General features: G+C 46.4%; 1 protein-coding gene across 1 annotated transcript in view; it reads left to right on the top strand.

Annotated features, from left to right (window-relative positions):
* The first annotated feature begins 309 nt into the window (after nucleotides 1-309).
* Nucleotides 310-12,223, top strand: part of FAM171A1 (family with sequence similarity 171 member A1) — a 143,515-nt gene continuing 131,601 nt past the window's right edge. The window contains exon 1 of the mRNA XM_023223235.2: nucleotides 310-625. Within this exon, the coding sequence (XP_023079003.1) occupies nucleotides 529-625 (97 nt within the window). The 5' untranslated portion in view covers nucleotides 310-528. The remainder of the gene's footprint in view (nucleotides 626-12,223) is intronic.

Here is a 12,223-nt window from a genome sequence, read left to right on the forward strand (position 1 = left end):
CACAACTCTATTAGGATGGCATGGGGGCGGGGGGCTTACAACCAGATACCATGTCTCCTGCGGTCCCTCGGGTGGCCTGGTGTGATGAAAAGGGCTCCGCCCTGAAAGGCAGGGCTGGCTCTTCTGCGGGGCTGCGGGGATGGGGCGCGCCATGTCGCCGGGGGTCGGGCGAGGGGTGGGAGGCAGCGGCGCCGGGCGGGGGCTCCCTCGGCGCGGCGGCCGCCAGGTGGCACCACGGGCCCGGGGCCTGGACGCAGGCAGGGGCAGCGGCGGCAGCGGCGGCGGGCGGGGCAGGAAGGGGTTAAGGAACTGGCGGAGCAGCAGCCGCCGCCGCCGCGGCTCTTCGGGGAAACCCGGCGCGGTGCGCGGGAGGGAGCGGCCGGGGCGGCGGGGCCGGGCCAATCGGGCGGCGGGCCCGGCGCGCGGAGCCAGCGACATGGAGGGGGGCGCGGCGCCCGGCCGCCCGTGACGCGCCGCCGCCCGGCCCGCTCTCGGCGAGCCCGAGCCGCCGCCGGCCCCGCGGCGGAGATGAGCAGGTCCGCGGCGCTGCTGCTGTGCCTGCTGGGCTGCCACGTCTGGAAGGCGGTGACCAAGACGCTGCGGGAGCCCGGCGCCGGAGCGCAAGGTCGGTGGGCGGCGGCGGGGCCGGGGGCTTTGTGTCGCGCCGGGCCTGGCGCGGCGGCGGCGGCGGGAGGGTCCCGGGCCGCGTGGTGGCGGCGCAGCCCGAGCCGCAGCGGGAGCCTCCGGGCCTGCAGCCCCCCTGCAACGCGCTCCCGAGGGGGCGGCGCGGGCCGGGGACGCGGGGTGACCAGGGCAGAGGCTTCTGGGGCCGGGGGCCAGGGGTCGGGGCTGGGTCGGGCGGGGGTACGCGCAGCTCCAGCTGCTGTCGCCGCTGCGGCAGGGGCTCTTGATGCGCTCGGGGGTCCCCTTTATGCCGCGCCTGGGACACGCGGCTCTGTCTCCGATGCCGCCGCCGACAGAGGGGCCGCCCAGGGCGCGCCGCCGGATCGCGCTCCCGGCTCCCCGCGCCGGGCTTGGGTCTGGGAAGCCCCAGCTCCTGGGCTGCGCTGGGCCCTTTTGTTATGGAGGGAGGGGACGGCCGCCGCCCCGGGGTGCCCCCTGTGTCCCGGGACTCCGAGGTCCGCGGCGGCTGCCCGCCATCAGCCACCAGCCTGCCGCAGTTTGGGAAAGTTTGGGGGGTTCTCTCCCCCTGGCTATCTGACGTCTCCTCCAGACCATAAGGGATTTGCTCAGCGGCCCAGGAATCTTCTCTGGAAGGGGAGAAAGAATTGAACTGGGAGGCCCTCATCGCTCACCAAAAAAAAAAAAAAATCCTTTCCAGGTCTGTTTGTCGCCAGCTCGTGCCTTTTGTCTCGTCTTTGGCCTCCACAAATCTGCTTTCCAGCCCCGGGGGTAACGTGGTCGCCTCTGAGAATGGCCACGAGCCTGTCTTTTGTTTTTAAAATCAGCGTTTTTTGAGGGGTCCCCCCCGCCCCCCCCTAAAGCTTCCTTGGCACATTTTTGTAGGGACAGCGTCGAGGGCTCCTCTGTTGCTGGCGTTTTCAAAAGGGCCACTGAGGCCCGCAGATGAGACTCTGCATTCACCCAGCGCACCGCTGCCTGGGCTCTTGCCCGGGGCTCAGGTCTCCGCGAGGGAGCTCCCTGCAGCCCTGTAGAACCCCCGGTTTCCAAGCCTGAGGCCTGTCCCCGCAGAAGGGTGTGTGTCCTGCAAAGTTGGCCCTGCAGGCGGAAGAAACGAGGAGTGCTGCCTCCGAGGGTCTCCTTGCTGGGACCCCCTTTCCTCGGCTAACCTGCTCAGGGTGCCTGAGAGCAGAGACGCCCGGGCTTCCACCACGATGTTGTCACGGGGAGGAAAGGCTCTGCCAACAGTCTGTTGGGTTGAGTTTGTTGCCTACATGTTGAGTTGAAGGTTTTCATATCTGGCACTTGCAGTATCATTTCCTGGTATATCTTAAATGCATTGCTGCTTCTATGGCCATGGTAGAATATGACCGTTATGAACTGTGTATAATTTTAGTAATGCATATCATGGAAGAGCGGACAGCCGCAAAATACAAAAAGACCTATATGTCTCTTCGTGTAGGAGACAAATGTTTAGGACATTAGATCATCAGTGTTGCATTGTAGCTTCTTTTATTAATACCCTACTGCGTTTTGAATCAGCTATTTTAGAGAATGATATTTGCACTTCAGCAAGACCATTAATTTTAAAGAGCAAGTTGAATTTTTCGTTTTGCACTTGAAATACCAATATATGGAAATATTAAATTCATGCACTTCTGAAATAGAGAAAGGAAGGCATGTCTTCAATGTATACATGTATATTCAATGTATATGTAACAGGTTTAGGTCTAAGACCACGTTTTACCCAGCTCTTGCTTCTAAAAATCTGCCTCTTAGGAATGGAATATTATGTGTAATGGGAGAGAAATGGTCAACATGAGAAGCGGTTTCTGCCATGGCTAGCAGTGGCTTAGTTTAGGTTATGGTTGGAGTGGGAGATCAAGTATCTTGGCATAGTTCTCCACTTGCATTACTTCTTTGTTGTTATCTACTGTAAGGATGGCTTTTTAAAGCCTTGAGCCCAGGAGCTCTATTAGAAATCAGGTCTCACTACCTGGCATCCAGATTTTGAACTAGCAGCATTTTTAAGGGAATGGACAATTTCTCCTTTAACATTAGAAGGTCAGTCCCAACTCACTGAGTTATTTGAAGCATCTTAACGTTCACTTGCTATAGTATGACGTACTTTTAAAATTCATGTGTTCTCTGCTCTCCTGGATCATGTACACGAGGAAGACAAATGCTGCATCTGATTTCACTTTGCATTTTCCACAGTAAATTTTAGGTTGTTATGCATACAGTTGGTGCTCAGATGGTGCTGAGTAGGTAAGCATCAGCCATAGCTAATACCTACACCATAACGCAACCTTTGGTCATCATCATTGGCTTGCATTTTTAGAGAAAAGTTCAGTGTTTACCTTTCCCAAAAACTAATTTGTAAGAATTTTGCTTTTATGTAGAATCTCTTGTTTGAATCGTTCTTTGAACAAGCATTGCACATACATATTGTGCACCAACAGGATTTGGAAATTGCTTTGGTAAAACTGCTTAGAGACCTCAAACAGACAGAAATCATATACTGTAGTATTGCAACTAGATTGCTGGAACTAAATGATACCTTTTTTGTTAAATGAGTCTTTATGTCATCTGAGGAAACTAGCATCTGCAAAATTTCTTGGCATTAGTTTGCTTTTTATATAGTCAAGATAAAATTGGAGGTTTGACTTCAGACTCTCTTCCTGTAGCTGCTTCAAATCGGCAAAGTGATTTCCAGTGCCACCATCAGTTGTCACAGTGAGGGCTGGCTTTGTTCATCATGAATTTGAACTAGCTCTAGACTATGACTGTTTTTATTAAGTGTTTCCTCTCAGTTGCTCTGGAGCATTTATAGTATTGAATCTGTTCTCTGGGAATTTTTCAAAAGCTGTGGTTCAAAAATATTGACCCATTTTGATTTTCTTCACCTCTTTTAAGAAACTGTGATGAGGCTGGGTTCGATAGAGAGGGCTGTCCTAGAAGAGCAGTAAGCTGCGCAGATGTACTCTTTAGGGATGTATTTTTGAAGCCCAGCACTCTTATTTATGTGCCAAAAGGAAGGTCAGAGCTAGGTTGAGAACTTCATGCTCAGACATCGTATTGAATGATGTTTGTTTTGTTGCTAGATATCTAGCAGGTGTTTGAGGCAAACCCGGTGCTGAACGTGCAAGGTGTTTTGCGATGACGTGCTAGCTTTTTGCTCATCTCAGAAAAGCTGCAATCTGTTATAACATTTGAGGTGAATGATTGGCTCTCTCTCTTCTCTAAGAGGTTTATTCTTTGCCAAACTCAAACTTCAGTTATTAGAACACTGGGATCTGTTGAAAGACCACGAAGCCATGTAAGGTATCAGGAGGTTCATCCAGCAAGCCTAACGTATGGGGACATTGTATTAAGAACATGACTTCTAAATAAAACTCGGGCTCATATCCTGGGAAACCGCAGGAGCAGGACTCACAGAGGCCGCTGGGCTTCCTCGCAAGCCAGATGTGAGGGCTTTATGCAGGAGCAACAGTAACTCTAGGGAATTTCTGGAAAAGTCTTTGAAATGACTTCATGAATTATTTTTGTATCTTATTTGTACTTGTCTATAATACTTCGTAACTTATAGGTTGTTACCTTAACATCCAAACCAAAAGAAGGAAAATAGTGCATGCATTTCTAAACAAATAGCTTTCAAGTATTAATACTTTCTCAGTTTTAATCAATTCTTTATTTTAACCAAATTACTGACATCTCAGTAAATCTAACTGTGCATCTTTATTATTGCTGGCAAATACTAATTTGGAATTTTTAGTAAATATTAATTTCCTACTTTTAGTAAACACTGCTTACCAAGAAAACATATGGAAATAAACTGGATAGACAGCAGGTATGTATAAAGCTGTATCATGAAGAAAAAGTTGAATAAAGCATATTGCAGAGATTTAGAGGAGTTTGTCCTGTGACGACAAATACCTTGTGTACTTTTTGTGAAACATGTTTAGTGGAAATTATACACATCAGTAATGCTGTTATAGTTTGATCAAGTTATAGAGAAGTTTTTTTCACAAGTCATTTTCACTTAACATCACTAAGTTTGACTTTAGGACTCATAGAGACAACAGTTCTAGCTAAATTATTCAACTCCAGGAAACACAGAACTGAATATATTTTAAATGTATTTTAGAAATTAAGTTTCAGGCTGGGCTCAGTGGCTTATGCATGTAATCCCAGCACTTTGGGAAGTTGAGGTGGGTGGATCGCTTGAGGTCAGGAGTTCAAGACCAGCCTGGCCAACATGATAAAACCTCATCTCTACTAAAAATACAAAACGTAGCTGAGCGTGATGGCGGGCGCCTGTAATCCCAGCTACTCAGGAGGCTGAGGCAGGAGAATTGCTTGAACTTGGGAGGCAGAGGTTGTAGTGAGCGGAGATCATGCCACTGCACTCCAGCCTGGGCAACAGAGTGAAACTCCATCTCAAATAAATAAATGAAATTACATTTCGGTACCCAACCAATGAATTGTATGAAATAACTGTTTTTTAAAAAGAAATTCTACAGTGTAACCCAATAGCATACCCTGAATTAAGAAAACCATTATTAAAAAAATAAATCTAACTTGTAAACAGGCAAAATTTGAGGCAGCTAACCACTTTAGAAAGGGCTTCAGGATTAGTTCCCCTAAACAGCTGAGTCAGCATATGTCAGATGACTCCACCTTCTCTGATCAAGCCTCTGTTTCATTTGCCAGCTCCTCTTACTCCTAGATTCAAGTCTGTCTGCAAACATTTGCTCATCTTTCTTTCTGTCTTTCTCTCTCTGTCTCTCTCTCTCTCTTTTTTTTTTTTTTTATGACAGAGTCTCACTCTGTCCCCCAGGCTGAGTGCAGTGGTGCAATCTCAGCTCACTGCATCACTGCACCCTCCGCCTCCCAGGTTGAAATGATCCTCCTGCCTAGGCCTCCCTAGTAGCTGGGATTACAGGTGCATGCTACCGCACCTGGCTAATTTTTGTATTTTTAGTACAGATGGGATTTCACCATGTTGGACAGGCTGGTCTTGAACTCCTGACCTCAGACAGTCCACCCGCCTAGGCCTCCCAAAGTGCTGGGATTACAGATGTGAGCCACCATGCCCAGTCCTTTTCTTTCTTTCATTTACCCTTTTCAGAATCTATTAATCTTTGTAAATTTTGGGAATTAAGCCCCTCTGGATGGATGACTGGCTTTCACATCTTTAGTTGATGTCATAGCTCCATCTCTTTATGTCCAGCAAGCTGGTAGACACCTCCACTTCAGTATTCCAGGTTTACCTCAAACTCCTTGTCCTTCCCTCTGCAGCCCAGCATTCCTGCTTCTCTGTTAACCAGGCTCAAAATCTGAGTGTCTGCTTACGTCCCTTCTCTTCCTTAAAATCCGTACAGTAGGAATCTCATAGATAAATTTATGTAGCAAATGTTAGTGTCAGAAGGATCTTGGGGATCGAGTTGATTTTCTTTGTTCTGGAGATATGGAAACCCAGGCCAGGTGACCTAAGGTAAGTGTGCTCTCTGGCCACACAGATGTCGTGGTAGTAGAATAAGGGCCCCCAGAATGTCCACGTCCTAAGCCCTGGAACCCGTATGTGACTTTACGTGGCTAAAGAGACTTTGGCCAGGTGATTCCGTTAAGGATCTTGAGATGGGAATATTAGTCCCAATTATCATTCAGCTGGGCCCATTGTAATCAATCACAAGAGGGAAGCAGGAAGGTCAAAATCAGAGGAGATGTATTAATAGAAGCAAGGGGTCCAAGTCAGAGAGAGACTGAAGATGCTACATGGATAGCTTTGCAAATGGAGGAGGAGGCCAGGAGCCAAGTAATGCAGGCAGCTTCTAGAAACCAGAAAAGTCGAGGAAACCAATCTGACATCTTGGCTTTAGCCCAGTGAAACTGAGTTTGGACTTCTGACCTCCAGAACTGTAAGATGGTAAGTGTGTGTTGCTTCTAGCCACTGAGTTGTTTGATCATTTGTTATGGCAGCAATAGGAAACTAACACAGACCCTAACCCCTAAGAACTGTGAATTGAGATTCGCCCACACAGGACGGTGATGCAGCATGAACTGCTTTTTGGAACCAAGCTACAGAAGTTACATTTAGAAAAATGCATGGAGTTCTCACATCGGTTTAACAAAATTCCACCAAACTGGAGCCATGACAAGGATCATTGTGAACCACCTCAAGGACACCCACCATCACCAGAATAACTGTTTTCCTTCCAGATGAGGAAGGAAAAGTGGGCTATGACTTTTCTTATGTTTGGGTAAATTGAGTGTGCTGTGTTCCAGAGCTGGGATTCACACCTGCAGGGAGAACATGTAGCCTCTGAAACCCCTGCCAAAAGCCACTTTCAGAAGTCTTGCTGGGTTTTTGGCTGTGCTCTAATTTTCGTTGAAACATATGTATTAGTAACCAAATGAAGTAAAAGAAAACTGGGATGGGATGTTGCCATAGTCCCTTCTGCCTTTATGTAATGAAATGTTAGGGACTGCCCCCCCCCACCCTCCACCCACCCGACTTGAATGGCCTCCCAGTTTTCCTTCCCAAGACTCAGCATGGCCCCTCCAAGATTTCTCCGCCTCTCTCAAGCAAATGCACCCTACCAGCTCCAGGGCCCAAGGCCATTTGAACAATCCGAGAAGCCCCCATGCTGATGAGGAAGGAGCACTGTGGAACCACCTGGGCAGGCCTTGGCACTGCATCTGTTGGGGAATAGAGGAAGGGAGGAGTTGCTTGCTCTCCTGCAATTTCCATCTCGTTTGGGAGCAAAAGAATCCAATTCAGTGGGTCCCAGAGAGGAGAGACAGGTGACATTCAGGCAGGGTCTGGAACAGAAGCTGAAGGGGTCACTGATGGCTTGGTGGAGTCGTGTGGGACTCCATCCAACTTCATGTCTAGGGGAAGGAGAAGGATGATGAAGTGTCCTGCCATCAGCCTCCTGCCAGGGAACTGAACGTAAAGCTGCAGAGAAGCTTGAACCTTCTCGATTTCTGGGCTTTGGCCAAAAGGTAGATAAATAATGGAGGAAGGGAGTGAATCACTCAGTTATTTTAAGGCCGATGACTTTGCCAGAGGTTAGGGTAGCATCCTTGTCTCTCTCTCATAGCTTAGACATAGTATTCATTCATTTCTCCTCCTTTCCACTCCATGTCTGCCTTAGCCCTCCTCAGGTCCTTGCTAAAGACGCATGTTCTTCATCTCTCTCAGTTTTAATTTGTTCTTTCAACTCAAAACTCTCTTCCATGTTGTCTGTCTTCAAGCACCATTTAATTCACATTCCTGTCCTGCAGAATAATGCGAAGCATGTCCCTTTTGCCTGAAGTGTGAAGCCTGGATGACTAAGCCTGACCTTTAGGACCTCCGTGCCTGTCTTCCAATGCCTTTCCCATTGTCTCCTTCTCTTCCCAGTTCAGATCATCTCCTCTAGAACATTTCGTTTATTCTCCTTTCCATGGTTGCTCTACACCCTCGCTTCCTTCATTTGTAGCTGTCCTCTTTTCTGCTCTTGAAATCAAGTTGCTAAATCTTAGCATCTGCTGTATGAAGACAGCGTGCAAAATACTTATTAGACAAAACAAGGTGGTCTGTCGGGGAGGGGGCATTGTATTTTTTGCATAAGCTTGATTATTTCGCAATTCTCACCTCGGAAAGTTTACAGTCCTATTGGAAAATGAGTGGAAAAATGAATGCCTAAAGTGAGAAGGACATCAAGATGGTAGTTTTTATGTAATTAGGCATGAGTCTCTTGATTTAAATGAAACCCACTAACTCTTGTATGACGCAAAAAATGTTCAGCTACTGGTTGTCGGTAATGTTTTTCTTTTTGTTTTTGAGATAGAGTTTCACTCTGTCGCCCAGGCTGGAGTGCAGTGGCACCCTCTCAACTCACTGCAACCTCTGCCTTCTGGGTTCAAGAGATTCTCCTGCCTCAGTCTCACCAGTAGCTGGGATTACAGGCGCCCGCCACCACGCCTGACTAATTTTTGTGTTTTTAGTAGAAACGGGGTTTCATCCTATCTTGGGTTTAGTAGAGATGGGCCAGCCTGGTCTCAAACTCCTGACCTCAGGTGATCCACCCACCTCAGCCTCCCAAAGTGCTGGGATTATAGGTGTGAGCCACCACGGTGGCTAGTAATGTTGATTTCTAGATATTTCAAGGAGTTACACACAGTAGGACGCAGAAGTCTTATTTCAAGGAGCATAAGTGTGTAGTCCATCACTCAGTGTTCCTAAAAGCTGCAAATTAAGTAGAAGAGGTCCTAGTTGATCAAATATTTAAAGTAGCTATAGCACAGACTGGACGATACTGGTGCTTTAGTGATTTTCATCATCATTGGGAATCTCTGAATAATAATGATGGACGGATTAGGTCAACCTGTCTTATATTCCTTAAACTGGATGGGAAGATAAGATGATCAAATGTGGATTTCATATGTTCATCCACATTTTGAGCTCTTATATGAAATATATAAGGACATTCAAATGTGAGAACTAGTAAGATCTTTTGGAATTTTGGGAAGTAACAATTAGCTTAGGAAAAGATACCTTGGAAGTGAGAATTGAGTTTACCAGAGATTGTTTTATCATTTTGTTTATCTTGTTTTAATCTATACTTCTGCAAGGATAGAGAGGCATACATTTAATGAGAAAAGGCTCAGCGAGTTCCACATCAGATGAACATTTTTATTTTCTTAGATGTACTATCTTGAGCTCAGAATTTGAATAGGAAAATGATTGAATTTGTATTGGGGGAAAGAGTTTTAATGTCATTTTGGCAGAGCTGAATGAAGAGCACTGAACACTTTTATTAAAGTTGTCCCCAATCTGTAAAGTGAGTCCTATCAGTAAGATTTATGATTTTTTTTTTTTTTTTTTTTTTTTTTTTTTTGAGACAGAGTCTTGCTCTGTCACCCAGGCTAGAGTACAGTGGCATGATCTCGGCTCACTGCAACCTCTGCCTCCTGAGTTCAAGCGATTCTCTTGCCTCACCCTCCCAAGTAGCTGGGACTACAGGTGCACACCACCTCACCTGGCTCGTTTTTTTATTTTTTGTAGAGACAGGGTTTCACCATGTTGGCCAGGCTGGTCTCGAACTTCTGACCTCAGGTGATCCACCCACCTCGGCCTCCCAAAGTGCTGGGATTACAGGCATGAACTGCTATGCCTGGCAAGACTTCTGATTTCAAGAACAGCCATTAGTAGCCCAGTCTCAATGAATGATGTTCACTCTATTCCTCTTTATTCTGACATTGTTTGAGTGTGGTTGTGGTGTGGTTTCCTTGCACCACAATTATGGCTTAAATCTCTTCTCACAGAGGAGTCAATAAGAAGTGTATTCTAAGGGAAATGTGTATTAACAGAGAGAATTAAAGCACGTGTACCTTGTATCTTAACATTTTATTATGAGTAACATTTGCTATTATCTTAGTTGTTTAATTATTAACAATTTATCCTTTATAATTATATTTTATTAATGATTTGGATGAGGCCATTGATTATAATTTCTTATAACATGAAGGTAAGAAGAGGGCTTGCAAAAGTTAGATCCAAATTTAGATTAAAAAAATAATAACCCTCTTGTGGGCAGTAACTATGGCAGTAACAAAGTTGCAGCATAGAATGGGTTAATTTTATTTTACTCCATGCGAAAAAGACTTAGATCTTTCAGGTGACTGTAACACTAATCAGGTAAAAAGTAGAAAGTGTGGCTTGGCTACCAGAACCGCCAGGCTGATGTTGGGCTGCCTTGATGAAGGCGTGGTTTCTAGAAAGCAGATTGGGGCATAATCTTACTGTATCATGAGCTGATCTGACCATACTTAGGTGATTGTGGTTGGCCCTAGATGCCAGACACATTCAAAGGAGAGCTTGAAATCAGGTTTCCTGGTGTTGTATGCTCTGCTTGTCCATGTGTTACTGTTACCCATTCATGATGTTTGCTGGCGTTGGGCTGGACTGGCACTCCTCTGTGCCCACCCACCCCTGTGACAGAAACCAGATTGTCCCTGGTCATGACAGGCTCAGCCCTGGAATAGCTAAACTGAGCTAATCTGAAGGAGGAAATCCAGGATTTTTTTTTTTTAAGGGTAGCTGCTAAAGGGGTAGCTTTGAAGTCTTGTTTGTGAAAGATGGTTCAATTCCAGAGAGTATTTGATCTAGAGGGAAAAAAGGGAAACATGTTAGGGAACTTCCGATATTTACATTGCATTAGTTTTCCATTGCTAACTTAACAAACTGCCACAAATGGAGCAATTTAGCCACCCATTATCGTCTCGCCATTTACATGGGTCAGAAGCTTGGGTATAGACAGTAGGGTTCAACCAAGTCTCTGGTTGGGGTCTCACAAGGTCAAAATCAAAGCATCAGGGCCAGGTGTGGTGGCTCACACCTGCAATCTCAAGACTTTGGGAAGCCAAGGTGGGAAGATTGCTTGAACTCAGGCATTTAAGACCACCCTGTGCAACATAGCAGGACTTCATCTCTACAAATAATAAAAAAATTAGCCAGGCATGGTGGTACACACCTGTGGTCCCAGCTACTCAAGAGGCTGAGGTGAGAGGATTGCTTGAGCCTGGGAGGTTGAAGCTGCAGTGAGCCATGATCACATGACTGCACTCCAACCTGAGCAACAGAACAAGACCCTATCTCAAAACAAACAAACAAACAACCAACAACAACAACAAAACATCAGCTGGGCCGTGTTCCTTTTTGGAGGCTCTAGAGAAGAATTCATTTCCAAACTCAACCAAGTTGTTGTTAGAATTCAGTTCCTTGCCAATTCAGGACTGAGTCCCTGTTGCTTTGTTGTCTTGGCCAGAAGCCTTCCTGAATTCCATAAGGCCACCTGCATTCCTTGTCACCTTGCCTCTTCCATTGCCAAACCAGCAAGCGTGCACCCAGGCCTCCTGCACGTCCAGTCGCTCTGACTTACCCTTCTGCCATATCTCTCTGGCTATAGCTGGAAAAGGTTCCCTACTTTTAGGGGTTCATTCAGGATAATCTCTTTATTTTGATATCCATAGCCCTAATGACCTCTGCAGTCACTTTTTAACACAACATATTGACAGGTTCCAGGGATGAGGGCGTGGATGTCTTTGGAGGACTTATTCTGCCTGCCCAGCTAAAATGTCGAGGATGGATCATGACCCTCTGTCAGGTGGCCAGAGGGTACCGGGAGGCCCATTTCTCTACCTTTGAGGATGTTGAGAAGGAGGAAAAAGACCGCTGAGGGTGTCCTCTCGGATTCTGGACAAGTGACTTCCCTGTCCCTTGCCTCCCTGAGACTTTAGAACCCACCACGGACACACATTGCAAGGAAAACAGGCAGCTTCTGCAATCCTGAAATCTGTATTTAAAGTGGTGCTGAGTTTTTGTATGTTGACTTTGAGGCCCTGGGAGTGGAGTTTGTTTAGATAACTGTGATTTATTAAATTCTTGGAATTGTCAATATTGATTTGTACTTAATGTTAAATTGATACAATAGAGATAGGCACCGTCAGCTTCATTCACCTGGACACGTAAAACTAACAATGACGAATAGCAAACATGTGCTGGGTGCTTCTTACATGCCAGACAGTATGC

The sequence above is a fragment of the Piliocolobus tephrosceles genome, chromosome 9 (genome assembly GCF_002776525.5).
Source record: "Piliocolobus tephrosceles isolate RC106 chromosome 9, ASM277652v3, whole genome shotgun sequence".
NCBI lineage: Eukaryota > Metazoa > Chordata > Mammalia > Primates > Cercopithecidae > Piliocolobus > Piliocolobus tephrosceles.